At 42.7% G+C, this 27,338-nt stretch overlaps 1 protein-coding gene across 3 annotated transcripts; it reads left to right on the top strand.

Annotated features, from left to right (window-relative positions):
• Positions 1-1,297: 1,297 nt before the first annotated feature.
• Positions 1,298-27,329, top strand: LOC110538081 (oxysterol-binding protein-related protein 7). Of its 3 annotated transcripts, none has more exons than XM_090193147.1 (22): positions 1,298-1,530; positions 12,536-12,751; positions 13,231-13,371; positions 13,648-13,701; positions 13,873-13,986; positions 14,366-14,548; positions 14,751-14,883; positions 15,026-15,147; positions 15,313-15,414; positions 18,136-18,298; positions 18,537-18,670; positions 19,498-19,599; positions 19,857-20,052; positions 20,673-20,705; positions 22,919-23,208; positions 23,814-23,951; positions 24,080-24,222; positions 24,543-24,687; positions 24,893-25,043; positions 25,303-25,429; positions 25,782-25,904; positions 26,183-27,329. In XM_090193147.1, the coding sequence occupies exons 2-22, from the start codon at positions 12,611-12,613 to the stop codon at positions 26,292-26,294; spliced, it is 2,847 nt and encodes a 948-aa protein (XP_090049273.1). In that variant the 5' UTR covers positions 1,298-1,530; positions 12,536-12,610; the 3' UTR covers positions 26,295-27,329. The 3 variants fall into 3 exon arrangements, with proteins under 3 accessions (XP_090049273.1, XP_036794011.2, XP_036794014.2); XM_036938116.2 differs by having other exon boundaries at positions 1,365-1,530; positions 20,655-20,705; XM_036938119.2 differs by lacking the exon at positions 20,673-20,705 and having other exon boundaries at positions 1,366-1,530.
• Positions 27,330-27,338: the final 9 nt, after the last annotated feature.

Genomic DNA, 27,338 nt, shown 5'->3' with positions numbered 1-27,338 from the left:
TGACCCTGGCTATCTGTAAAAAAAATACAAAAAATAAATACCTATAAATTGTGCCGCCTGGTTTGCTTGATATAAGGAATGTGAAATGATAATACTTTTACTTTTGTTAAGTCTATTTAAATCCAAATATTTCTAGACTTTTACTCAAGTAGTATTTTGCTGGGTGACTTTCCCTTTTACTTGAGTCATTTTCTATTAAGGTACTTCTACTTAAGCATGACAATTAGGTACTGTTTCCACCACTGATCTGTGTGTATTTAGATGCATATACATACATTTTTTCCATGAGTGTGTAAAGCCTGTGTGTAGTCCCGTGTGGCTCAGTTGGTAGAGAATGGCACTTACAACGCCAGGGTTGTGGGTTCGATTACCACAGGGGACAAGTACAAATGAAAATACTTGCACTCACTATTGTAAGTTGCTCTGGATAAGAGTGTCTGCTAAATTACTCAAATGTAGCTGACACATGTGACCACATACTCAGCAGCACTGCATACATGAATGTACCTAAGTTGAGATGCACATCCTCTGATACGACTGTCAACAGCTGAGGGAGAGAATACCTTACATTTCTTCACATTGCTAGGGCAACTCTCATTGGCCCATTCTAGGCCCTATGCTTTGTGGCAGTGGCATGGGCTTATGCTTGAGGTGTTGGTCATACCGGTTTAGCAAGGCCCAGGCATCCTATTAACAGTGCATCTTGTGTCTAACTATCACTAGATTTCTCCTGCCCACCACATAAGCTGGTTCACAACCCTGTAGCACTTGAGAGAGAGATGGCAGTTTACTATGTGAAGAGTCACTGCCTATCTTGCATGTATATATGGATGTGATGTAATAATAATAACACATTGGAGTGTCTTTTTGTTTATGAGGAAAAGTTAGGTGTTTTATTTTCCCCCCAAAACAACACCAAACAAATGCTATCTTTTTACAAAATAAAAAAAATACTATTCTGTGTGTGACTTCATTTTGTAAACATGTGGTTTATTAGGTATACTCTGGTAAACAATATTGTCATGTCAAATATATTACTAGTGAATATAACATACAATTCTTAAAATGAATAAACCAATAGCCGAATAATTGGCTAATTGTACTGACTAATTCGTGCAAAGTCAATCAAATCATGTGTCACAACATTGATGTAAAAATGACCTGTTAAATTCATGTTATCTTTCTCTGATGCGTCAGGAATTTGGAGAGTTAAGGGTTTATAACTAGTGCGTGTTTTGGCAACTGGGAAGTTTTGGAATTCCGTCTTGGAATTCCGAGTTGGATTTTTCCCAGTCGGAGTTAATTTTTCCCCGAGTCCCAGTTGTCTTGAATACCCTGAAGTTGGACATTTCCGAGTTCACAGTTGTTTTGAACGAGGCATATGGATTGGGCACACCTTTCTCACCTGGGACACTCGGATTTCGACGACGGAGTGACGTAGTGCTACGATATGACAAATGGGGAGGAAGCAAAAAAAAAGTCAGTCTTCTTTCACGCTGGCCACGTCCCTGGGTTATCCACGGGTTTCAGGTTAGTGTTTCGTTCTAATTTAATTGACAATAGGGAATAAATGAACATAATGCAAGTGCATTTAATTGGTTGAAACGAATGTTTGATTTAGAGAATTATTAGTAATTGTTTGTTTTGCTTCCATTGCGTTTGATATTGCGGTAGGCTATGTTTGATCAATTACGGATCGAATTTCGAGTGTTTTTGTTTACTTTGCTTAGGCCTGTTTTAAGTAAAACAACTCATAATTTGTTGGAGATTGGACATCTTGAACTTCAACTGTGCCACCATAGGAGATGTAAGTGAGTGCTGCAATTAGCTCTCACAGTCCCACATCATAATTAGACGTTAATCCATGTTTCTTAAAACATCTAATTTGGAAGTTTTAGCAAACGTCACATTTCGAAGTGTTTACGGTTAAGTTTAGGCATAAACTCCTAATGTTTAAGATTGGGGATGGGTTTAAAACAAAAATCACACATCTTCCTGTTGCTGAGTTCGAGTTCGTTGCAACCTTAAGAATCGGAGAAAGATGCCCATCCGCGATCCACAATGCTCACCGTTGCCCCTAGTGGCTGGTTTCCACGTGACTTCCCGATGTCCTCAGACATGGATGGACATCGACTATTGACTTGTATCACGGGTGACCTGGCTGGCCTTTTCAAGCGTTCTCAACATTTTAGCAAACATTTTCTGAAGCCACAACAGTACTGTAATTAGGCCTACCTTTTCTGAGCAACAATTGGCCCCGTTGTCGTAACATTATTAGCTATCTATGGCTTTGAAGCGCTTGTGTGTTCACACGAATGTGCTCAAATCCAGGTGCCAAACTAGTTTTTAATCAACGCGTGGGATACAGGGAGGATCTAGTGATACGTTTCTTGTTCATGCTATAACATTGTTGCTTATTCTCACAGACTTCTGAGATGCAGTGAAAATGAGGCTATCAAATGCCGTTTATTTTCAACTCTCCATCTCTGCGTTTCACTCGTGTGTCTTCTGCTTACCATCTTTGTAGAAATATATGCATCCAGTTACTCTCTGGCCTCAACTGATTTAGGACTTGAACTTCCATTGCCCATGTCCTAGTCTTGGTAACATTCTAAGGTAAAATGGTAACATTTGTATTGCGCTCAAATTTGCTTTTAGAAATATGAACAAGTTGGCTATAAACACATTTCTGTCTCTTTAGTGTATATTTAGCTATTTTGATGAGGAAGGTTGTCAGTCACACAGTTAATGGCCTAGTTGGTGATTAAGGTGACAGTCCATACTTCCATCAGAACATATATGGGTAATGCTGAATGCCTATGGTTTATATAATGCTTTACAGATGGCCATCCAGGGTGAGCATTTAGGAATGTTGTATCCCGGCCTTACTGAAGGTTGCACCGTGTGTCTACCCCTGATTCTGGTTCTGATAAACCCAAGTTGTGGACAAGGGAGTGGCTATGGTATGCATGTGGGCCCATCAAATGTGATTTGACCAATGCTACGGTACAAGTATGTCCCACAGCCATAGATACAGTCCTGCACAATGTCAGCCATGTTGGAATTCTCTTGGAACAGGCTTGGAACTTGCAGTGCCGCCAAAGCTTATGTTGGCAATCCCATCAAAAAGCATCCTCCTTACCCCACGACACTTTCATTGTATGCCTCATGTTGTATTTCTAAACCTTGAACCTAGTCTAGAAGGTGGAACATCCCAGGTGTCCCAGTAGCAGCAGCAGTGTCATTGCGGCTGTAAGGGGCCCTGTGTGTTGATGCAGCTCAGGCACATTCCTGGAGCACAGGAACCTGTTTGATCACCCTATGCCTCCGGCACCTGATGCTGTCTTTCTCTCTCTCTCTCTCTCTCTCGTGACTTTCTTTATCTCTTCTGGCAGTTTTCTCCTTGGTGTTCCCGTGATCTGCTTCAAAGGTCATTCTGATTATTAGGCGTTCCTCTTCCAACCAAGACTCCGATGTTGTGATTGCTACTCTGGACTGCATCAGGAGTAAGCTACAGCAGCGGGGTTGTTTGTAGACGTTTTACTCTTGGTTGTTAGGAGTAACTCGGCAGTTGCTATGGTTGTGTTACTGTACACAGCTGTTCAGAACATTTGATCCAGATCCAAATTAATCAAGCATCCAGAACAGGCTCATGTTTTGTTGGTGTCAGGTATGTGTCAATAGTTATAAGTTCTCTAATTCAAACCATAAGAGATGCGGCTATCAAGAGCCCTTTATCAATGCTGACAGGAAGCTCTGTTTTTTTTTCCCCAAACGTCACCACACTTTCAGTCCGCGTGTTTTTTAAAAGGCCTGAGAAACATAGTTGCCCTCTTACTCAAAAGAAGTCTGTTTGTATCCTTGTTATCTGGTTGAACGACATATTCCACATCGTTATTGTGTGTGTCAGTCCCTGTAACATTCTTCTTCGTCCCGACTTAGCATAAAGCTGACCATGTATCATGACGGCATAAGCCTCAAGTCATTTGGTCTGTGAGATTCAGGAATGCCATTGTTTGATGGCTGTATTTTAGTATATTTTAAAATGATTTCAAAGCCACCCAAGTGAGTTTAGTTTCAGTTGACTACAGTATGTACTACATTGTTCATGACATATTGTAAATAATCAGCAACAGCAACTCGTATTACTCCCTGTAGAAATGAGAAAATACAGTCAATTACCTAGAAAGTTGTTTTTGTTTGCCACCAGTTGATGGAGAAACTGTAATCAAAATGGCCTCCTCGGCTAAATGTAATCTGCGGGATATTGGAGTTTTTCTGTTTTTTTTGTACTCTGATGATGCCCCCTCAGTCAATTTTGCCAGCAATAACTACCATGTAATTTACTCGTCAACAACCTATTTTTCTTGACAAAATAATGATGATGACAAGACGAGAAGCCCTGGAAAAATCCTATTATAAATGACTTTTCATTTTAGTTGACAAATGTAATGAAAGGAGAATTCCACGTGAAACTAATGTTTCACAATTTGACATGAAGCTCCTTTTCATCTGTTTTGTCCAATCATAAGCATGCATGGCTTAGCAGAATATTTCATCCAATCCTCTGATTACCTCTTTGTCTGTAATGTCTTTCTGTTGCGTGGGCTGTTTGAGCAAAGCTTGCTCTCCCACACACAGTTCCTGGAAGGTCACTCCACTCTTTTGAACTGATGTGCAAACAGGACACTAATTGTAACATACCTCAGTTAGAAACAACAATACTGTCATTGATTCTTTACTTTCCTATAGGCCGTTTTTTTGCTCTGATCACATCAGAAGCTCAATTTTGCCATGTTATTGGCTGTTCATCAGAATTTAAGCAGGAATATGATCTTTTACTTTTGAAGAGCGCCAACAACTACAGGTTAAACTCAAAGCATACTATTTAATGGTAAATAAACCTGGTAAACACCTCGTAGCGCTCACGAAAAGAATACACGCCAGACCAGTTATAATTTGAAAAGATAAGGATACGAATGCTAAAAATAGAGACAATGCTATAAATAACCATTTTAAAAGCTACTATGAAAGTCTTTATAAATCCGCATTAAATAAGTTGGACTGAACCTATATCCTTCATGGACTCTAACCCTGAAGCAACTATCAGCAGATAAAAAAAGAATCACTAAAAATGGAAAGTAGCCCCCTATTTTACTCAAATGACAACATCAATCGCTCAATTCAGTGCTTCCGAGTTCCATGTATCAAACAGTTATTTCCGTTATATTAAAACCAGGAAAATCTGGAGTCCCCTCCAGATTGCAGATTTTAATAAATTGCGACAATACAATTATAACCAAACTCCAATGCAGAAGAATGGCAGAAGTCTTACCAGACTTGATACATCTGTATTTATCATGGATCCCCATTTATTTTATTTAACATAAGTCAGTTGAACAAATTCTTATTTACAATGACCCTATCCCGGAAGATGCTGGGCCAATTGTGCACCGCCTTATGGGACTCCCAATCACGGCCGGTTGTGATACAGACTGGAATCGAACCAGGGTCTGTAGTGACGCCTCTGGCACTAAGATGCAGTGCCTTAGACCGCTGCGCCACTTGCAAGCCCAGGCAGCAGCTACTCTTCCTGGGGTCCAGCAAAATTAAGGCAGTTCTACACAATTAAAAACATTACATTTCACAACACATTGCAAGGGGTTCATGTTTTTTTGCCCTAGCACGACACAGCTGATTTTTAAATAATCAACTTATCAAGCTTTGATCATTTGAATCAGCTGTGTAGTACTTGGGCATAAACCAAAACATGCACCCCTTGGGGTCCCGAGGATAGAGTTTGGGATATGCTGGTATAGTATGCATGTTATCATGTGTGTGTGTGTGTGTCTGTGCCTCTTCAGTCCCGGCTCTTTAATCAGTTGTATTTTGATCAGTTTTCACTTGATGTGGAACAGAGTTCCATGTAGTCATGTGTCACCTCCCCATAGTCTGTTATGGACTTGGGGACTGTGAAGAGACCTCTGGTGGTATGTCTTGTATGGTATGCATGGGTGTCTGAACTGTGTGCTAGTAGTTTAAACAGACATGTGGCATTCAACATGTCAATACTTCTCACACATGTGACTTTGAGCCAGGACAGATTGACACTAATTTTAGCTCTTGTGTACATTTAAGGGCCAGTTGTGCTGCCCGGTTCTGGACCAATTGTAATTTTGTTTTAGTGAATGATTCGTCCCAAATACAATGCTTTCAGTTTAAATATTTAGGACTTATTTCTTGCCACCCATTCTGAAACTGACTAAAGCTCTTTAAGTGTTGCAGTTATTTTACTTGATGTGGTAGCTGATGTGTGTAGTATTGAGTCATCAGCATACATACACACAGGCTTTACTCAGAGCCAGTCGCGGGTCATTAGTAAAGATTGAAAAAAATACAGCCTAGACAGCTGCCCTGGTGAATGCCTGACTCTACCTGGATTATGTTGGAGAGGCTTCCATTGTGTTCTTTAATGATAATGTCAAAAACTGAACTAAGAAAACAGCTCCCACAATCTTTTTATAAATGTCTCTAAGACAATCGTCCGTAATCTGTGTAAGTGCTGTCTGTACATCTTGAATGCCCTTCCCTATAAGCGCCATGAAAATCTGTGAATTTGTTTACTGTAAAACTCAGCAAAAGAAGAAACGTCCCTTTTTTAGGACCCTGTCTTTCAAAGATAATTCTTAAAAATCCAAATAACTTCACAGATCTTCATTGTAAAGGGTTTAAACACTGTTTCTCATGCTTGTTCAAAGAACTATGAATATGCACCTGTGGAACGGTTGTTAACTTCTCTGGGATATTTGGGACGGTAGTGTCCCACTTCGCCAACAGCCAGTGAAATTGCAGGGCGCCAAATTCAAACCAGAAATCTACTAATTAAAATTCCTCAAACATACAAGTATTATACACCATTTTAAAGATGAACTTCTCGTTAATCCAGCCACAGTGTCTGATTTCAAAAAGGCTTTACGGTTATGTTAGGTCAGCGTCTAGCCACAGAAAAACATACCTCTCCTTCTTTGGAAAATGGCTGTGTCACAAAATATAGAAATACCGTTAAAATTAATCACTAACCTTTGATCTTCACCGGATGGCACTCCCAGGACTCCATGTTAGACAAATGTGTTTTGTTCGATAAAGTTCATCTTTATGTCCAAAAACCTAATTTGAAATTGTTGCACTATGTTCAAAAATGCATTGTCTCAAACAAACACCCGGTGAAAGTGCAGAGAGCCACATCAAATTACAGAAATACTCATCATAAACATTGATGAAAGATACAAGTGTAAACACACAATTAACGATAATTATATCCTTAATGCAACCGCTGTGGCAGATTTCAAAAGTTTTACGGTAAAAAGCACACCATGCAGTTATGTTAGGTCAGCGCCTAGCCACAGAAAAACCTACAGCCATTTTTCAATCAAGGAGAGGTGTCACAAAACTCAAATAGCGTTATAAATATTCACTTTGATCTTCATCGGAATGCACTCCCAGGAATCCCAGTTCTACAATAAATGTTTGTTTTGTTCGATAGTCAATTTATGTCCAAATACCTCCTTTTTGTTTGCGCGTTTAGTTCACAAATCCAAATTCACAGGGCGCAGGCACTTAGTTCAAAGTCAAACAGTTCCATTAGGGTTCGTAGAAACATGTCAAACGATGTATATAATCAATCTTTAGGATGTTTTTATCATAAATCTTCAATAATATTCCAACCGGACAATTCTTTTGTCTTTAGAAATTAAACGGAACGGAGCTCGCTCTCATGGCCGCGTACGTGACTTAGCTCATGAAATTCTGCCAGACCCCTGGTTCAAACTGCTCTTATTCGCTCCCTTTTCGTAGTAAAAGCCTGAAACAAGGTTCTAAAGACTGTTGACATCTAGTGGAAGCCTTAGGATGTGCAATATGACCCCATAGACACTGTATATTGGATAGGCAATCACTTAAAAAAATACAAACCTCAGATTTCCCACTTCCTGGTTGGATTTTTCTCAGGTTTTTGCCTGCCATATGAGTTATGTTATACTCACAGACATCATTCAAACAGTTTTAGAAACTTCAGAGTGTTTTATATCAAAATCTACTAATTATATGCATATTCTAGCTTTTGGGCCTGAGTAGCAGGCAGTTTACTCTGGGCACCTTATTCATCCAAGCTACTCAATACTGCCCCCCAGTCCCAAAGAAGTTAAGACACTAACAGCTTACAGATGGTAGGCAATTAAGGTCACAGTAATGAAAACTTAGGACACTAAAGAGGCATTTCTACTGACTCTGAAAAACACCAAAAGAAAGACGTACAGGGTCCCTGCTCATCTGCATGAACGTGCCTTAGGCATGCTGCAAGGAGGCATGAGGACTACAGATGTGGCCAGGGCAATAAATTGCAATGTCCGTACTGTGAGACGCCTAAGACAGCGCTACCGGGAGACAGGACGGACAGCTGATCGTCCTCACAGTGGCAGACCACGTGTAACAACACCTGCACAGGATCGGTACATCCGAACATCACACCTGCGGGACAGGTATAGGATGGCAACAACAGCTGCCCGAGTTACACCAGGAATGCATAATCCCACCATCACAGCTCAGACTGTCCGCAACAGGCTGAGAGAAGCTGGAATGAGGGCTGATAGGCCTGTTGTAAGGCAGGTCCTCAACAGACATCACCAGCAACAACATCTATGGGCACAAACCCACCGTCGCTGGACCAGACAGGACTGGCAAAAAGTGCTCTTCACTGACGAGTTGCGGTTTTGTCTCACATGGGGTGATGGTCGGATTCGCGTTTATCGTCGAAGGAATGAGTGTTACACCGAGGCCTGTACTATGGAGTGGGATCGAGTTGGAGAGTCCGTCATGGTCTGGTGCAGTGTGTCACAGCATCATCGGACTGAGCTTGTTGTCATTGTAGGTAATCGTAACACTGTGTGTTACAGGGAAGACATCCTCCCTCATGTGGTACCCTTCCTGCAGGCTCATCCTGACATGACCCTCCAGCATGACAATGCCACCAGCCATACTTCTCGTTCTGTGTGTGATTTCCTGCAAGACAGGAATGTCAGTGTTCTGCCATGGCCAGCGAAGAGCCCGGATCTCAATCCCATTGAGCACGTTGGGACCTGTTGGATCGGTGGGTGAGGGCAAGGGCCATTCCCCCCCCCAGAAATGTCTGGGAACTTGTAGGTTCAAAAGTGGGTACAAAAATGATCAGATTAATCTTGCCATTGAGAAAATTTAAAACAAAACGAGACATTACCTTTTTTAAGGTCTGTCTTGCAAAACCACACATTCTTGCATTCTAACTACCCACCATTCAAAGCGCTCTGAACAAATTAAGGGAATCTTTCACAAACATTGTCACATTCTAAAATCCGATGATAGTCTCTGTAATGTGTTTTCAGACCTTCCCTTTGTCATATTCTCGTGGGGCAGAAATCTCAGACCAATTGATACACCCTGATTTACCACCCCAAGATATTCCTGAGCAATGTCTATTTGCACCCCTACTGGATGAAAGTTACAAGTGTAATGGCTGTGCTCAATGCAATGGCACTTATGAATGTAGATCCTTCAAACACCCACAAACAGGGAAATCGATCCCAATCAAAGGTGTTATTACGTGCTCCACTAAGGCAGTTATTTGTCCTGGTAAAAATTGTGGGTAAAACAAAGCGCGAATTAAAAGTACGTATCTCAGAGCATCTTTTTTTTAAATTACATTTTTTACATTTTTGCATCTGAGCTCCTAGAGTGTGCAGCTCTCCTTTATTTTCATGGGAACTTGTAGGTGCCTTGGTGGAGAGTGGGGTCACCATTAGGTGCAAAAACTTGACTTACCCAGTTGAGGCCCACTTTTTGGAGGCAGGCCACTCGATTTCGCCTCTGCGTTATATTGTCATTGAACATGTCACCCTCCCTAGTAGAGGGTGTGACCTTTTAGAATTTATTGTTAAAACAAGAGGCTGCCTGGATCTTTAACTTAAAGACCCTTGCTCCCTTCGGTCTCAACGTAGACTTTGATCTGAAGCCATTCTTGTGATTATTGTGACTTTGCCATTGTAATTGTTTGTAAGCTTGTGTAGTCTAAAATGAATCTATGATCGTATGCTATCCATTTGTTTTTTGTATGCGATTTTAATATTTGAGAATTAACCAATGATATTAGGCCACTCTTGGCCATGATTACATAGCGTCTTTTGACACTATAAATGAGTCATCCCGCAGTGTTTGTGATTATACCCTGATGAAGACAGCTTGGCTGTCGAAACGTTGGGTATTACATTTTTGAATCTGAGCTCCTAGAGTGTGCAGCTCTCCTTTATTTTCATGGGAACTTGTAGGTGCCTTGGTGGAGAGTGGGGTAACATCGCACAGCAAGAACTGGCAAATCTGGCGCAGTCCATGAGGAAGAGCTGCACTGTGGTACTTAATGCAGCTGGTGGCCACACCAGATACTGACTGTTACTTTTGATTTTGACCACCACCTTTGTTCAGGGACACATTATTCAATTTCTGTTAGTCACATGTCTGTGGAACTTGTTCAGTGTGTCTGTTGTTTAATCTTGTTGTGTAAATATTTGTCTGAACATATGTTTGCTGAAAATAAACTCATTTGACAGTGAGAGGAAGTTTTATCTAGTCAAATTTTTTTTTTTACAAAAGTTGACTAAAGGTTGTTAACATGCCGATTGGTCGGCTGTTTGATCGAATGACTTGCTTCACTCCAGGCCTGAGGGGGCACACTTTCCTGTATGTTTACATTGAAGAGATGGAAATAGGAGTGGCAATATCATCTGCTATCATCCTCAGTAATTTTCCATCCAAGTTGTCAGACTCAGGTGGATTGTCATTGTTGATAAAAAATAAAAATCACCTCTTCCACACACTTTAAGTAATATAAAATGATTAATGCATGGATGTATAGGTTCAGAATTTGTTGTTGGCATGGACTTTGTTGAAGCTCCTTTGGCAGCGATTACAGCCTTGAGTCGTCTTGGGTATGACGCTACAAGCTTGGTACTCCTGTATTTGGGGAGTTTCTCCCATTCTTCTCTGCAGATCTTCTCCAGCTCTGTCAGGTTGGATGGGGAGTGTCGCTGCACAGCTATTTTTGTTGTCTTGGCTGTGTGCTTAGGGTCGTTGTACTGTTGGAAGATGAACCTTCGCCCCAGTCTGAGGTCCTGAGCGCTCTGGAGCAAGTTTTCATCTTTCCCTCGATCCTGACTAGTCTCCCTGTCCCTGCCGCTGAAAAACATCCCCACGGCATAATGCTGCCGCCACCATGCTTCACCGAAGGGATAGTGCCAGGTTTCCTCCAGATGTGACGCTTGGCATTCAGGCCAAAGAGTTCAATCTTGGTTTCATCAGACCAGAGAATCTTGTTTCTCATGGTCTGAGAGTCTAGGTGCTTTTTGTAAAACTCCAAGCGGTCTGTCATGTGCCGTTTACTGAGGAGTGGCTTCCGTCTGGCCACTGTACCTTCCCCTGATCTGTGCCTCGATACAATCCTGTCTCGGACCTCATAGCTTGGTTTTTGCTCTGACATTCACTGTCAACTGTGGGACCTTTTATATAGACAGGTTTGTGCCTTTCCAAATCATGGCCAATCAATTGAATTTACCACAGATGGACTCCAATTAAGTTGTGGAAACATGATGCACCGGAGCTCAATTTTGTGTCTCATAGCAAAGGGGCTGAATAGTGATGTAAATAAGGTATTTCTGTTTTTAATACATTTGTAAAAATGTCAACCTGTTTTCGCTTTGTTATTGTGTGTAGATTGCTGATTTAAACGGTTTTATTTAATCTATTTTAGAATAAGTCTGGTAACAATTTGGAAAAAATCTCAAGGGGTGTTAATACTTCCCGAAGGCACTGTATGTGTTTACATCTCAACATTGGTGTGTTACTGTGGTGTTGGATGCTATCAAGGTTCTAAAGACATTATTCCATGGAATAGGATAACTCTGGAGTATCAGTAGATTGATCCAATTTTTTTTTTTTTACTGTGGAATTATATCTGTTTGATACTTTTGATAATCTCTCATGCTGTAGATTAGGTCTAATTTAAACTTTTTCAGGAAAATATTGTTTTGACTGAAATTAAAAAAAAAGAGCTGACCAATTTAAAAATTGCTAGTAGAATCTGATTAATTTTGAATAATGCATTGTCTTATTCTTTGGTCAGTACTCCTGGACCTTGTCTAGTACTGCTTTGTCCACCACGGTTTTCATAAGGCCAAGCCAACCATAAGGTTGAGGGGGTTGGGGTGGATTATGTGTAAGTTGTCTTCCTCATTTTCCTGAACTTATGATCCAAGGGCCCACTGCAGCAGGGCAGCACACGTGAAGTGTGTTCCTGACACTTGAAGTTCAAGAAAAGACGTCTTCAAGTCTATTATCTGATTTCTCATCATTTAAAATGGGACATTAAAAAGCGTATGAAGCTGCTAAATGTGAAACCAGTTAAAATGTCACTTTTTTTTGTCTCCTCACATTACTGTTCCTTTTGTGTCAACAGATTTGTGTTTCCACTGAGAGAGAACCTTGTCGAAAAGCAGAGCTTACTTTTAGCGACATTGTTCATTCAATCATAATGATGGACCCTCGGGTGTGCCCACCCTCACTCAACAGCAGCCAATCAGTGATGAGCAATCTGGACAAGTCTCCTTCTGGAGGATTCAAGGCCGGACACTCACGGAACGACAGCGCTGGGTCATCACGCAACTCCCGCCAGGTAGTTTCTGAGCCGTTCCTTTTTATTAAAAGTGCGAGTGGGGTGTGCCTGGCTTTTGTATATGACGTGTCTCCTCTTTACACTATAATGCAACCAATGATGTATGTAACCATCATGAATATCTCTATGGATGGATGGCTGAATGGATGAAACCCACTTTGTGAGTATTAAGTTCTTTATGGACAATGCAACATTTTTATTTTATTTAACCTTTATTTAATTAGGCAAGTCAGTTAAGAACAAATTCTTATTTTACAATGACGGCCTACCCCGGCCAAACCCTCCCCTAACCCGGACGACGCTGGGCCAATTGTGTGCTGCCCTATGGGACTCACGATCACGGCCGGTTGTGATAAAGCCCGGGATCGAACCAGGGTCTGTAGTGGTGCCTCTAGTAGCACTGAGATGCTGTGCCTTAGACCGCTGTGCCACTTGGGAGCCAAACTAATAAACTGTATCCCCCCCCCCCCCCCCCATAGAACTCCAGGAACTGGGAGGTGTTGGAAGACCACATGGACATGGCTTCAGGGATCGGGTCAGGGCTGGACATGAGCATACCTGGTATCTGTGAGGGCTTCCTGATGAAGAGGAGGAAGTACCCTTTGAATGGCTGGCACAAGGTAATGTGAAGGCTATACTTGGCAAGCCAATTTGAAGAACAGTTGAAAGCCAATTGAAGCACAGTTTTGCTGTTTAGTTCTGTTTCACCATCACTCCTGACTTCCTGGGGTGGATTCACTAGTAGCCAAATGGAAGTAAATGGCTGGAAGGGACTAATCCAGGGTTTCCCAAACTAATCTAAATCTCTCTCAAAAAAATAAATCTGTTCTCATTGCTACTGGTGTGCACTTATGAATAGACCCCTGTCTGATGTGGTTCTGTCGCTCTCCTTTCAGAGGTACTTCCTGCTGGAAAAAGGGATCCTCAAGTACTCCAAGACACAGCAGGATGTATGTATTCACAATACATTTCCAAAAACACAAATTCAACTCACGATATCAATCATTCTGAAATCGGTCAGTGCCGTATTGTAAATGTTACAGGCTATGTAATGCTTGTTTATACACGTTGGACAATACAGTGGGGGGGGTGTTCATCCATTCTAATGTTCCACTGGTCAGATCCAAAGAGGAAAACTCCACGGCTCCCTGGACGTTAGCCTCGCTGTCATGTCCATCAACAAGAAGTCCAATCGCATTGATCTGGATGGTGGAGACTATTTATACCACGTCAAGGTACACTGAGTATCCCAAGATACTAAGAACATGCTCTTTCCATGACCTAGACTGACCAGGTGAAAGCTCTAATCTTTTATTGATGTCAATTGTTAAATCCACTTCAATCAGTGTAGATGAAGGGGAGGAGATGGGTAGGAAAAAAAAAAACATTTTAAGCCTTGAGACGTGGATTGTGTGGCATTGATGGTGAATGGACAAGACAAAAGATTTAAGTGCCTTTGAACGGGTGCCAGGCACACCGGATTGTGTCAAGAACTGCAGCGCTGATGTATTTTTTTTTTCACGCTCAACAGTTTCCTGTTCCTTATCCAGAAGAAGTAGCATGTGTTGTTCCCAATTAACGTAATTATTCATGTCAAATTCACTCTCCTGTTAGGCCAAGAACAGTGACTTGTTCTACATATGGCTGACCAAGCTGTGTGCCCATCGTGTCTTCAAAAAGAATGAGGCCTTGGGCGTCCACCACGGAGTCCTCCATGCCCTCACCATGGGCAACAGCACGTTGTTGCCAGCCATGGCCAGTCTAGCCCAGAGGAACCAAGCTGCCATGCCAGGCATGGTGAGTGAACAGAGAAACAGGGGTGTGATGCAATGTGGTCTCCTACTTGCAGTGCTACAACCAAATACGCTCTGGTCACACCGAAATAGGTGAAGGTATATTCTGAATAGAACAAGAGGACTTTATACAAATTGGCTTTGACTGACACTTGACTACTCTTCTTTCTCTTTCCCTCCTCTGTCCCCAAATCATGTGGTTCCAGTACCCTCACTATGACAGCACTGCCTCGGTCTACCAGGCTGAGATGGAGGTTCCGCCCACAGCAGCCCCAGGGGTCAACGGCAAGGTGGCAGCGTGGCTCCAGCAGACCCACCAGTCCGATACCTGCTCCCAAGGTAAGGTACTTCCATGGTGAGGCTAGGGAATCAAGGCTATCATTTTACAATTCAGCATGAAATGAATATCCAGTTATTTTCAGAGCTAAGCTTTCACTCCAAAGCTTTATCAATAATCTTCTCTGACCCTTGACCCCCACAGAGCTAGCTCGTTCTCAGTTGGACTTGACTGAGTTGGCCCAGCTCATCCAGAGGCTCAATTGGCTGGAGAGTGACCAGCAACCAATCTCTAACAGTGACCTAGAGCGACGAATCAACATGCAGGTAAGGTCACCGCCCTAACCACTACTCTACAACCGCACGTGCTGTATATGAGATGTTCTCTATGGTTGGAAAGAATGGAACACCTGTGAGTGTGACATTGGAGTATTCATTTAGTGGTTGGCTGTTCTTTAGTCTGAGCATGTATATATTCTACCTGTCTTTCAGAATCTGACCCTTAATACCCCCAAGGCCAAGAAGGAGAGGAAGACGACAAACAAGATATTTGGTCACTCTCGCACCCTGTCTGGAGTCGAAACCCGCGGCATGGTAAGTTCTCATGTCCTATACAGTGGGTATCAAAAGTATGTTTTTCCACATTTTGTTGTTACAAAGTGGGACTGAAATGGATATAATAAAAAAAAAAGTAATTTATGTACAGAAAATACTCTGTCAGTGAAAAATACAATTAGACAATTTCCAAATTGACAAAAATGTAATGACTAAAATATAGTTTAATAAATATTCACATGATTTGTTTAGGCAAGCCAAAATGAGTTCAGGAGTAAATGTAGCTTAACAAATCACATAAGTTACATGGACTCACTCTGTGTGAGTTATAGGGGTGATTTATTTTTTTAATGACTAACCTTTCCTCTGTCCCCCCATACATAAAACCTCTAAGGTCCCTCAGTCAAGTATTGCATTTCAAGCACAGATTCAACTACAAAGACCAGGGAGCTTTTTCAAACGCCTCATAAAGAATGGCAGTGATTGGTAGATGGGTAACGATATCAAATCGGACATTGAATAACTCTGTGTGGTAAAGTTAATAATTGTGCTGTGGATGATGCGTTATACCACCTAGACACATCAAAGATACAATCGTCCTTCTGAACTGAGCTGCAGGACAGCAAGGAAACTACTCAGGGATGTTACCATGAGGCCATTTAAAACGACTATGGAGTTCTATGGCTGTGATGGGAGAACTGAGGATGAATCAACATTGTAGTGACTCTACAATGAGGGCCTAAATGACAGAGTGAAAAGATGAATACAAATAAGTATACAGAATAAAAAATATTCCAAAACACTAAAGTAATCCTAGTGTGGGAAAAAAAAACCCACAAAAAAAACTGAAAAATGACTACTTTTTCGCTTAAATGCAAAGCTGTATGTTTGGATCAAATCCAACACATCACTGAGTAACTGCCTTCTTATTTTCGAGCCTGGTGGTGGCTGCATCATGTTATGGGCATTGACAAAGACTGGGGAGATTCAGGACAAAATGAAACTGGATGGAGATAAACGCAGGCAATAGCTTGAAGGAAAACATGCTTCAGTCTGCTTTATTCCAGACACTGGGAGAGGAATCACCTTCCTTGGCCAAATCTACACTGGAGTTGCTCACCAAGAAGATGGTAAATGCTCCTGAGTGGCCAAGTTAGTTGACTTAAATCTGCTTGAAAATCTATGGCAAGACTTAAATCGCTGTCTAGCCATGATCCCCAACACCTTGACAGAGCTTGAATTTTGAAAAGAATAATGGGCAAATATTGCATAATACAGGTGTGCAACGCTCTGATAAGACTTACCCAAGAAGACTCACAGCTGTCATTTCTGCCAAAAAAGTATTACTAACATGTTATGACTCAAGGGGGTGAAGACTTATCTCATCAAGGTATATTAGTGTTTAATGCTTGTGTTGATTGTTGACAAAAAAGAGAGCACAATTGCATCCATTTTAATCCCACTTTGTAACAGGAAAATGTGACCTCGAAGGAGTTGAATACTTATGATACACTGTACAAGACATTCGTCATTGGATAAGAACGTTTTCTGGACATTTGTGTCATGGCTGTCTCAGAATCCTCCTCTTCTACTTTCACCCACTGTTCCCGCATGTCCCCTCTCCATTTTCATGTATGGTTAAGGGACCGGTACAAACACATTGACACATTGCATTAAAAATAATCTGATGGTTGCACCCTAGTATATTTAAAGCTGACGAGATGGGTTTTTCTAAAGACGAGAAAAGTTAAAAACTCAGCAATAGAAATTGTAGAGATTCTACAAAAGAAGTAAGGCTACTAACATACAATATATAAACTAAGTTCCTGGCCGCGTCATGAAACGTTGCGCGTGCAGTTAGGCATCCCAAAGGGGCTTGTTTTACAGTTAGGCATCCAAAGGGGCTTGTTTTACAGTTAGGCATCCAAAGGGGCTTGTTTTACAGTTAGGCATCCAAAGGGGCTTGTTTTACAGTTAGGCATCCAAAGGGGCTTGTTTTACAGTTAGGCATCCAAAGGGGCTTGTTTTACAGTTAGGCATCCAAAGGGGCTTGTTTTACAGTTAGGCATCCAAAGGGGCTTGTTTTACAGTTAGGCATCCAAAGGGGCTTGTTTTACAGTTAGGCATCCAAAGGGGCTTGTTTACAGTTAGGCATCCAAAGGGGCTTGTTTTACAGTTAGGCATCCAAAGGGGCTTGTTTTACAGTTAGGCATCCAAAGGGGCTTGTTTTACAGTTAGGCATCCAAAGGGGCTTGTTTTACAGTTAGGCATCCAAAGGGGCTTGTTTTACAGTTAGGCATACAAAGGGGCTTGTTTTACAGTTAGGCATCCAAAGGGGCTTGTTTACAGTTAAGTGAATGACAACTTCCAACTTCAGAGGCAGCTCATGCAAGCTAACAAACATGTTGTAAAAGACCATCTAATTACATGGCAGATGTCGTCTGAGGACTAGTTATCTAGCGAGCTAGCAACAGGCAAGATAAAAAATGTCAAAAAGATGGAGCTAGATAAAGCCAGGAGAATATTGTACTTGTTGAGCAAAATTCTAGCCATCAGTTTTGTTTTCATGGTCATCACTCAATGTTGCGTTTGTCAAGGTCCCGACATCAATGTAAAGCTTTTCTGATACAGCTACAGGCCATTTTGACGCTAGCATGTGTGTGCGTCACTCGAAAGTGACACACACAAAATGGCTCTCTATACACATCAACCCCCCCCCCCCCCCAACTTTCCTCCCTCCTTCCCCCTCTCCTCCCTCAGTTTACCTCCAGCCACTTGAGCACATCGTCCAACCACCTGAGTGTGGGGGCCGCCTCGGTGTCGTCCATCCCAGACTACGTGTACTCCCAGCTCTCCAACCCCCTCATCACCTCCCCCGAAGCCAAGAAGATCCAGCAGGACATCTGTGCTTTGTCCCAAAGGGGTAAGAGAGGGGTGTTACAGGGTTTTGGGGCTCATTCGATGGGGTGTTCATAAAGTTCCTCATAGGAAAGTCATGTGTAGAGCTGGTTATAGTGAGGCTGGTTCTGCAACATTAAAAAATGTAGACCACTGCAATCTGGTAGTAATTGACTTACTTTAGTTACTCAGGGACTTATGTTGGTGTGGATGAACACGGGAAATCAAATGGAAATGACATTTGTCTGCCGTAATCTTCTTAGTTCATGCATCTCTCAAGTCCATCCACGAAGTGCTCGCCCTGGAACGTGAGCGGGTCCGACAGGCTTGGACCGGTCCAGACCTACGCTCCTCCACCTCCAATCAATTGGCCACCCTGTGTAGCACACTGTCTGAGGTAAAAGGCCTGCCCCGGACACACACTCACATATACAGTACACTCGATGAGACGGAACCTCCTGCTACACACTAAGAACATAAACCATTGTTTATGGCTCCAAAGGAGAGACCTACGTTTCTTTGTTTTGTTTTTTCGGAAGTAACAAGAAGAACAGGAAGAGATCTAGCGACCAATAGAAAGGCTTTATTCACATTTAGTCAATAACACTGTGGTGTCTGTTTTTAAAACACACACAGCAGACGTTTCGATGGGCCACACCTATTCTCTCGCTTTCTTTTGCTCTCTCCTTACAAAATATAGTCCCGTCTCAGTGTGCTGCTGTTCAAGCGTGTGAGAAGCCAGCCAGAACTGGTTTGGGCTGTTTGGGGCTGGGACATCTCGGTACTGCCCATCAGGGGCAGAACCATTCCTCCCCTGCTCTCCTGTTTTGAGCCTGCCTGGATGAAACAAAAGCCTTTTTCAAATGTAAAGACACTTGTTCAAACATTAGATTTATCTTGGTGAAACAACTTAAAACCTCCCCCGAACGTATCTATTTGATCTGAGTTACTAGATGTTTCTGAACTTCACTAATTACTATGAAAATGGAACTAGGATAGTTTGTTTTGGTTGAACGCTGCATCTATTGTTTTGTCCTGGATGGATCTGACAAAGCTGAAAGAGTTCTGAGGGAAATCTTCCACCAAATGTGCATACTGTACATTTTGTCCAACTTACCTGCATATGGGCCAAGTTTGATAATGGGGAAATGAGCTTAATATTGTGCTTGGTTTTCATACAATTCTCTACAGTATACTAACAAGTCACTGTTTGTGTGTATCCAGCTGGAGGTGCAGTCTTGCCAAACCAAAGTTCATTCCCTGTCCCTTTCCTCTGGATCCACGGGGGGTTCCAAGGAGTCCTACAGCACTGTGCGTCAGGACCAGGTGTGTATTCAGGCGCCAACCCCCACTCGGCAAGAGGCAGGTTGCCACTTGTTTCTGAATGTGTGTCTGGCTGTGTACTGTCTGCCTGTATCTGTGTTTGTGCCTGTATGCATTGGATTCTCTATCAAGTGAGCAGGATTTTCTTCCTTAACTTTCTTTTGTAAGACATTATTGACATCACTTTTATCCATCTGAAAGCGTTGATTTTGTATGCTTCCTGTTAACTATAGTCTTATTCTTCCTACTTCGGTCACCAGAATGCTGAGAAGACGCCCTCTAAGGGTTGCTCGGTGCAGCGCACCCCCTCGCTGGCCGACTCCATGGCCGAGTACTATGACGCCAGAGATGTCATCGTCTGTGAGAACTCCTCTGAAAACGGAGAAGATGAGTCTGATGAGTCCGGGCTGAGTGACATCACCACCACCAGTAACTCTGAGCCAGACGAGGTCCATGGTGAGCCGCCACTCTTTGGATATCACTGTTCAGCTGTGGTCCTAGAAGTAGAATGACTAGAACGGCCACTCTAAGGATGTGTTCTATAATATTGTGTTTGAGCAGTCCCATTATACCTTGAATACAGTTCGGTCTACGTGGTCCGTTTGAGTTTTTGTCTTTGAAAAATAAGTAACAATATGCAGTATCTAGTACAGCTGGGATGATAAACCGAAAATGATCACTACCGACCGAACCAACCATTTATCGAGGACGTTTTACTGATATCAATTTTTAACAAGAAGTAGCCTTTACTAGAGGAATGTGTAGTTTGAAATGAGATGTCTGTTGAATGTGGGCTGTTAACAAGACAATTAATGACCACAACCTTCAAATGAGTAGTTTTAAGGGTAATATAAAAATTAACTGGTGCACATTATTGTAAACTTGTCTTTTTCAATTTACCGCGATCATTTAGTCATTTTAATGTGATGTGGATTTGTGTCTATATCGCCAAGCTCTATCTAGGTAGTTATATTCATGAACTCGGCTGACACCAACATTGGGTGTGTATATATGTAATCTGTGTACAAATGTATTTTTATTACGTTTTCTGAACATAGCTTCCACTTTGCCTGCAGAGGCAGTATCACCGGACCAACCGCAAACAAAAGGTATTTTGGGACTGGTCAAACTGAAGTATCGGTGGAGTGGTGGTGAATTGCGGCCATATTGGAAGTCCCATATGGATCATTTAATTCATTGATGCACATAATTTATTTGAAGACAGTACATTTTCAATGTTGTACATGCAAGCATACTGATTGGACCCTGAAAACGCCCTATAGTAGTCTACTCATTTTATTACCATGATTTTATCATCTCTCTTTCTTCTCCCTCCTTTGTCCTCCTGAGGTGTCTCTTTGGTTGTGTGGGACTGGTGACAATTTAACAAACGCATTGTCTAATCTGTATAGATATTTCATTCTTTAAACATCATACCCTCCACCTCAATCCAACATCAAACTCTAATTTGGGAGATGGAGAAATCGAGTGACTGTCATTACTTAATTTTTCTTCCTGTTTCACCATCCTCCTTTCCTTGACAGCTTTGGGACTTCAGACATTTTAAAGGGATGGTTCAGCGTTTTGGCAAAGAAGCCTTGATTTTGACAATTTTAAAATGCATAAAGAAACAAGGCAACAAATAAATGTACCAAAAATTGCTGAGGATTATATGCACAAGTCTAAAGATTTGTTTCCATTGTGGTCCTCTAATGGTTGCCGTGCAAGTTAAAACAAGAGACATTGGCACTCTGGCATACATTCAATCATACAGAATGTCTATTGTTTATCTACTTAAGATCTTGTGGATACCATTTTTGTCTCTGCGTCCAGTATGAAATGAACTGCCAAAATAAAGGATACGCCAACATGGCTCTAAATAAGGCTCTGGGCCACCACGAGCCGGCAGAATAAAGGATACGCCAACATGGCTCTAAATAAGGCTCTGGGCCACCACGAGCCGGCAGAATAAAGGATACGCCAATATGGCTCTAAGTAAGGCTCTGGGCCACCACGAGCCGGCAGAATAAAGGATACGCCAACATGGCTCTAAATAAGGCTCTGGGCCACCACGAGCCGGCAGAATAAAGGATACGCCAACATGGCTCTAAATAAGGCTCTGGGCCACCACGAGCCGGCAGAATAAAGGATACGCCAACATGGCTCTAAGTAAGGCTCTGGGCCACCACGAGCCGGCAGAATAAAGGATACGCCAACATGGCTCTAAATAAGGCTCTGGGCCACCACGAGCCGGCAGAATAAAGGATACGCCAACATGGCTCTAAATAAGGCTCTGGGCCACCACGAGCCGGCAGAATAAAGGATACGCCAACATTGCTCTAAATAAGGCGCTGGGCCACCACGAGCCGGCAGAACTACTTCAATGAGCCTTGGAACTCTCTTGGAGGGTTGCGACACCATTCTTCCACGAGAAATTCCATCATTTAATTTGGTGTTTTGTCGATTGGGGTAGAAAATGCTGTTAAGTGCCGCTCCAGAATCAACCATAAGTGTTCAATTCAACCTGGTCTCAGAGCATTTCGTATTATTCTGTCATGTAAATCCAAGACACTCCATATGTTTCGTATGGTATGTATTCATTTGTGGAATCCATCGGCCATTTCTTATGTTACAAATTACAATTTGTATTATATGTTACGAATTTGCAAAACGGATGTTACGAATTCTAGCTAGGCGGCTAACGTTAGCTAGGCTGTTCAATTGGGTTGAGATCTGGTGACTGAGACGGATAGTTTTTAATGCTCATCGAACCATTCAGTGACCACTCGTGCCTTGTGGATGGGGGCATTATTGCCATTCTGGAAGAGGCCACTTCCCTCCGGATATAAATGCTTCACCGTAGGTTGAAGGTGATCACTAAGAATGGCTGTGTATTAACAGGCCTTGCCCTCTAAGGGGTTGAGTGGCCCCAAACCATGCCAGGGAAATGCACCCCACACCACAAGGGCTGCCAGTCACCTGTAGTTTTGCCAGCCAATGCTAACTATTGAGGTATGTTAGTGTAATGACGAAGTCAACATGAACAGCTAGCATGCTAGCTATTCCTATAGACTTCCATGCATTGTGCTAACGCTATTTGGCAACTTCCTTCAAACTGAACACAGACATAAAAGGGTATCCACAAGTTTATCTGACCCTGGGAGAAAATCTTGAACTCTCTCTTTAAGGGCTGAATCATGTCTATTTTTTTTTTTTATGTTCAAGCCTTAAGTGCTGGGCGTAATTGTAAAAAAACATGTGAGATTCAATAGGAAATGTATAGAATTCCATCTAACCTTTGTATGCCCTCTCCCCCTGGCAGCCTCTTCCACCCTGAACTACCGCACCAGCGTGTCCAGAGCCCCGGACATGGTCAGCACCGTGCCCACCAACACAGGCCGCCGCACCGTCCTGCCCGCCAACTGTGTCGACAACAGCCACATTGGCATCATGACCATCCTGTACAACAACATTGGCAAGGACCTGTCACGTGTGTCCATGCCCTGTGGCCTGAATGAACCTCTGAACCTGCTGCAGAGGGTGAGCGAAGAGCTGGAGTACTCTGAGCTTCTGGACATCGCCAACCGCACAGAGGACCCCTTCGAAAGGATGGTAAGGCGGCCCGACGTGTGCCTGACATTGAAACGAAGCAGCTCAAGTATAGGTTTGTGCTGCCATACCAGCGTTGGTGCTGATTCAAGTGAATTAGATTTGTAGATTTGCTTAGTTGAAATCTGAAAAAAAGGTCTATGCTTTCTCAAATCAAATGCTATTGGTCACGTGCCGAATACAACCGGTTTAGACTTTACCGAGCCCATTCCCAACAATGCAGAGAAATAAAAAAATGATAACACAATAACAAGGTTATATACAAGGAGTACCAGTACCAAGTCAATGTGCAGGGGTGCCAGGTAGTTGAGGTAATACAGTATGTAGGTAGGGGTAAAAGTGACTAGGCAATCAGGATCAATAATAAACATAATAGCAGCAGCGTGTGTGTGTTGGAGTGTCAGTGTAGTATGTGTGTGGGTAGAGTCTGTGCATTAGAGCCATTGCAAGAGAAACGGTGAAATCCACAAACAATGAATGGGGTCAACTTGAATTGCAGATTTAGCATGTAAAATACTATAGTATTTTGTGGTAGCAGTTTTCTTCAGGTGCCATTTGATGGGTGCGATCTCACTCATCCATTTTCCCATACCTTATTTTTCATGAAGCTGTACATTGGCGTTTTCTCCATCTCTGGCTACGCCTGGGCTACCTGGCGGAACCGCTACAAGCCCTTCAACCCCGTCCTGGGAGAGACTTACGAGAGCCACCGCAAGGAGCGCGGCTTCCGCTACGTCGCTGAGCAGGTACGACTTGAATAATCCTCACCCAGAATCATCCTAGATTCCATCTGCACGGCAAGTAACCCTTAACTGATCCAGGGTGTCTTCCACTGAAGATTCAGTTATTTAAGGTTTTTCCTTTCTGTTCCCAGGTCAGCCACCACCCACCCTGCTCCGCCGTGCACGCAGAGTCTGAGAACTTCACCTTCTGGCAAGACCAGCAATGGAAGAACAAGTTCTGGGGAAAGTCTTTGGAGATCATCTCCTCTGGTCCAGTGAATGTCAAGTTGTCAAAGTGAGTGTTTATGCAAATTCCATCATGATTATTCGACCCCAAAAAAAGAGGTAACGTAACCCTACTTTCACTTCGTCATTTTGAATGTCTTGATCCGTTGTTCAAAGTAGAAGCTCGGGGACAGTGTTTTGATTGAGCTGATTGAAGATTTGAAAAGGCGTTAGCTTGCCAAATGAGCTGTAACAAGCCTGAAAGTATCATTTACTGTGTTTATTCAATGAAATGTTCATAGTATTGAAACCGGCTCAAGTGGTCATGAATTTGAAGAGTGCACGTCTTCATCCAGTTGCATTAAACCCATGTCTCCCTCTGCCCTCTAGATATGGGGATCACTACGAGTGGAACAAGGTGGTGACCTGCGTCCACAACGTCCTGAGTCAGCAGAGGTGGCTGGAGCACTACGGCGAGGTGACCATCAGAAACACCAAGAGTGACCTGTGCACCTGCAAGATCTCCTTCGTCAAGGTGAGACCCCTGCCCGGTGACCACAGAACATAAAGCTCAATTGAAGGATAACCCCACAATGGGACCTATAATGAATACAATAAAATGTTAACAGCCTGAATGGGGTCTAGAAATTTGTCAAATCTCCAAAGCTTTACATATGGAGGTACCTAACAAGTCTCCATTGACGCGGCCCCCTCTCTCTCTCCCTGCGTCTCTCCCTCAGTCCCGCTACTGGACCTCAGAGACCAGTAAGAACGAGGTGCAGGGCCAGGTTCTGAACCAAGCGGGAGAGGTGGTCCACCGGTTCGGTGGGCTGTGGCATGAGGGCATCTTCTGCGACACCCTGCCTAACCCGAAGTGCATCTGGAAGCCCAGTGAGTACTGCTATTATCTGAACAATCTATTATTTGCTATATACGATAATCCTAATCTCTAATCCGATCTTGATATTATAGTTTATCCTATAAAATGGTGTAATCCACACCATTGTGTCTATTATATTTTCCCTAATCCACACTATTTCAGTGAATTCTATCTTATGGATGTTTTCCTCAATCCGTGAGTCCGTCATCCACTCTATAGTACCAGCACTATGTATCGCCTCACACAGTACCCTATTTCTCCCATCCCCAGACCCTCAGCCTGATGACCACTTCCAGTACTACGGCTTCAGTCGCTACGCCAGGGAGCTCAATGAGCTGACCCCTGAACTCAAGAAGGTCCTACCTCCCTCAGACACCCGCTACAGGCCAGACCAGAGGTGAGACCACCATCCAACCTGCTCAGTAATGCGTACGTAGAGGATGTTCAGCTGTGTGCACTTCATTTAGATTTGTCAAATGCATTGGAAGTAGGGCTAGGAATACTTCTTGAACAGGATCTAACTAAGAGAAACTCTGGGTCCTGTACAGTGGGTCATGTGGGTGATATCGTTCAGTGACATCTACTTCCTCAAATGTCAGGGAGCTGTGTTGTGCATTGATGTGATGCCACAGCCGATGTGGCTGCGTGCGATGGTACTGTACACACAATTGACCCTGTTAACGCCTTTTTGATCCGGTCATGCAGAGTGCAGCTGAATGTCGTATCTCTCCACTGTTCTTTCCCCATAGGATCCTGGAGGAGGGAGATGTAGCTGGGGCTGACAGTAAGAAGGAGGAAGTAGAGCAGAAACAGCGGGACCGACGAAAGGAGCTGGCCAAGAAGGGAGAGGAGCACGTGCCTCGTTTCTTCAGGTGAGTCTCACCAACCGTCCCTTACGCAATCAAATAGAATTTTATTGTAGAAACAGCAAGGCAGTGGTCATCATCCCTGCTTATCCAGGGTCTTTGTGATTAGCTGAATCGGGTGTGTTAGGGCAGGGTTAGAATAAAAGCCTGCACCTGTAGCTTTTCCATGACTTGTGTTGGTGACCACTGACATTATATTGTGTTCATGCACAGTATCTGTTGATGCCCCTTTTTTTATAAGGTTACCTCACACTAGAAAGTAAATATACCCTTCCCTCCTTCAGGAAAGAACTGGATGCGGCCGGGAATGATATCTGGCTGAGCAACGGAACCTACTGGAAGATCCGCGATCAGCCAGGCTTTGCCAACACCAAGAACTTGGATCTGTGGTGTTGAGTAGACCTGGCAGAGCCTCCTGTCATTTTGGCTTCATCATAGACTGAATTCCCAATGAGACTACTGAACGCAGATACTAACGTTCCACTGACGGGAAAGGTGAAGGGAGTTTTGACTGCATGGATGAATCATTCCAGGGTGACTGTCTGCCATTGGAGAGAGGAAATGTCAACATGGAGTAGATGAGGACTACTATGGATCTTTTCCTTCAAGTCTGATGTTCCCACATTGATGCCGATCTTCCACACCCCAGTGAACGCTCTGGTGTCCGCAAATATAAACTGCCTTGAAAATCACCAGATTGAAATTGGTTCATGCATTTAACTGTCAAGTTTACCCATTGGTGGTCGGAGATCCAACATAGAGTTTTGAATAATGTTACCTTGCATGTTATAGAGATGCATGATGCTTTTTGTCAATGTAATATGTCTATATTTAAACACTTTTACTTATTGACTTTTTAGGTCTATATGCAGATTTATTTAAATCAATTTGTGATATCAAACTCTCACTCTAAAGAGGAACTAACCGGGTAGGGGATTGTTTTTAAGACTGCTGTGGATTTAATGGGGTTTTATGGGGTAAGAAGGGCTACCTCTTGCACTCTCGATGGGTCTTACTGTGTTTTTGTATATTTAGTTGTACAGTACTTTACATCTTTTGGACTTGTTTTTAAATAACACATTGGTTTGAGTCACTGAATGCCTCACGTCTGTCTCCTTCCTCACCCGTTTTAAAGAACAGTGACCTATATAACACTTTCACTGCTTTCCTTAGTTTTTTGTATTTATCTAGAGTGAGTTTATAGATGTTTAATGCTTTTTAGGGTGATCTTTTCAACCTTGATTTAGGTTGATACTATAAAGTGTTTTTTTTATGTATGTTTCAACAGTGGGTTTTACGGAAAAGAGAACCATTGTTACATTTCAGTGTAAAAACAATTGGGAGGGCTATAGCGGGGGGGGGGGGGGGATCATCGATCATCCCAAATGAATTGTTTTCTAGTCTATTTTCAAATAAATACGGAACTTAAAACGATTTTGG

This window comes from Oncorhynchus mykiss, chromosome 12 (genome assembly GCF_057628025.1).
Source record: "Oncorhynchus mykiss isolate SJ-2025 chromosome 12, ASM5762802v1, whole genome shotgun sequence".
Lineage (NCBI taxonomy): Eukaryota > Metazoa > Chordata > Actinopteri > Salmoniformes > Salmonidae > Oncorhynchus > Oncorhynchus mykiss.
Note: the sequence above shows the minus strand (reverse complement) of the source record. Positions and strands in the feature narration are given on the sequence as shown.

Bases quoted from the DNA above. Each gene is read 5' to 3' on its own strand.
- LOC110538081 (XM_036938116.2), top strand. From the start codon at position 12,611: ATGATGGACCCTCGGGTGTGCCCACCCTCACTCAACAGCAGCCAATCA. The intron at 20,053-20,654 runs GTGAGCCGCCAC...TTCTGAACATAG, and splicing joins TGAGCCAGACGAGGTCCATG to CTTCCACTTTGCCTGCAGAG. The intron at 25,905-26,182 runs GTGAGTCTCACC...TCCCTCCTTCAG, and splicing joins CACGTGCCTCGTTTCTTCAG to GAAAGAACTGGATGCGGCCG.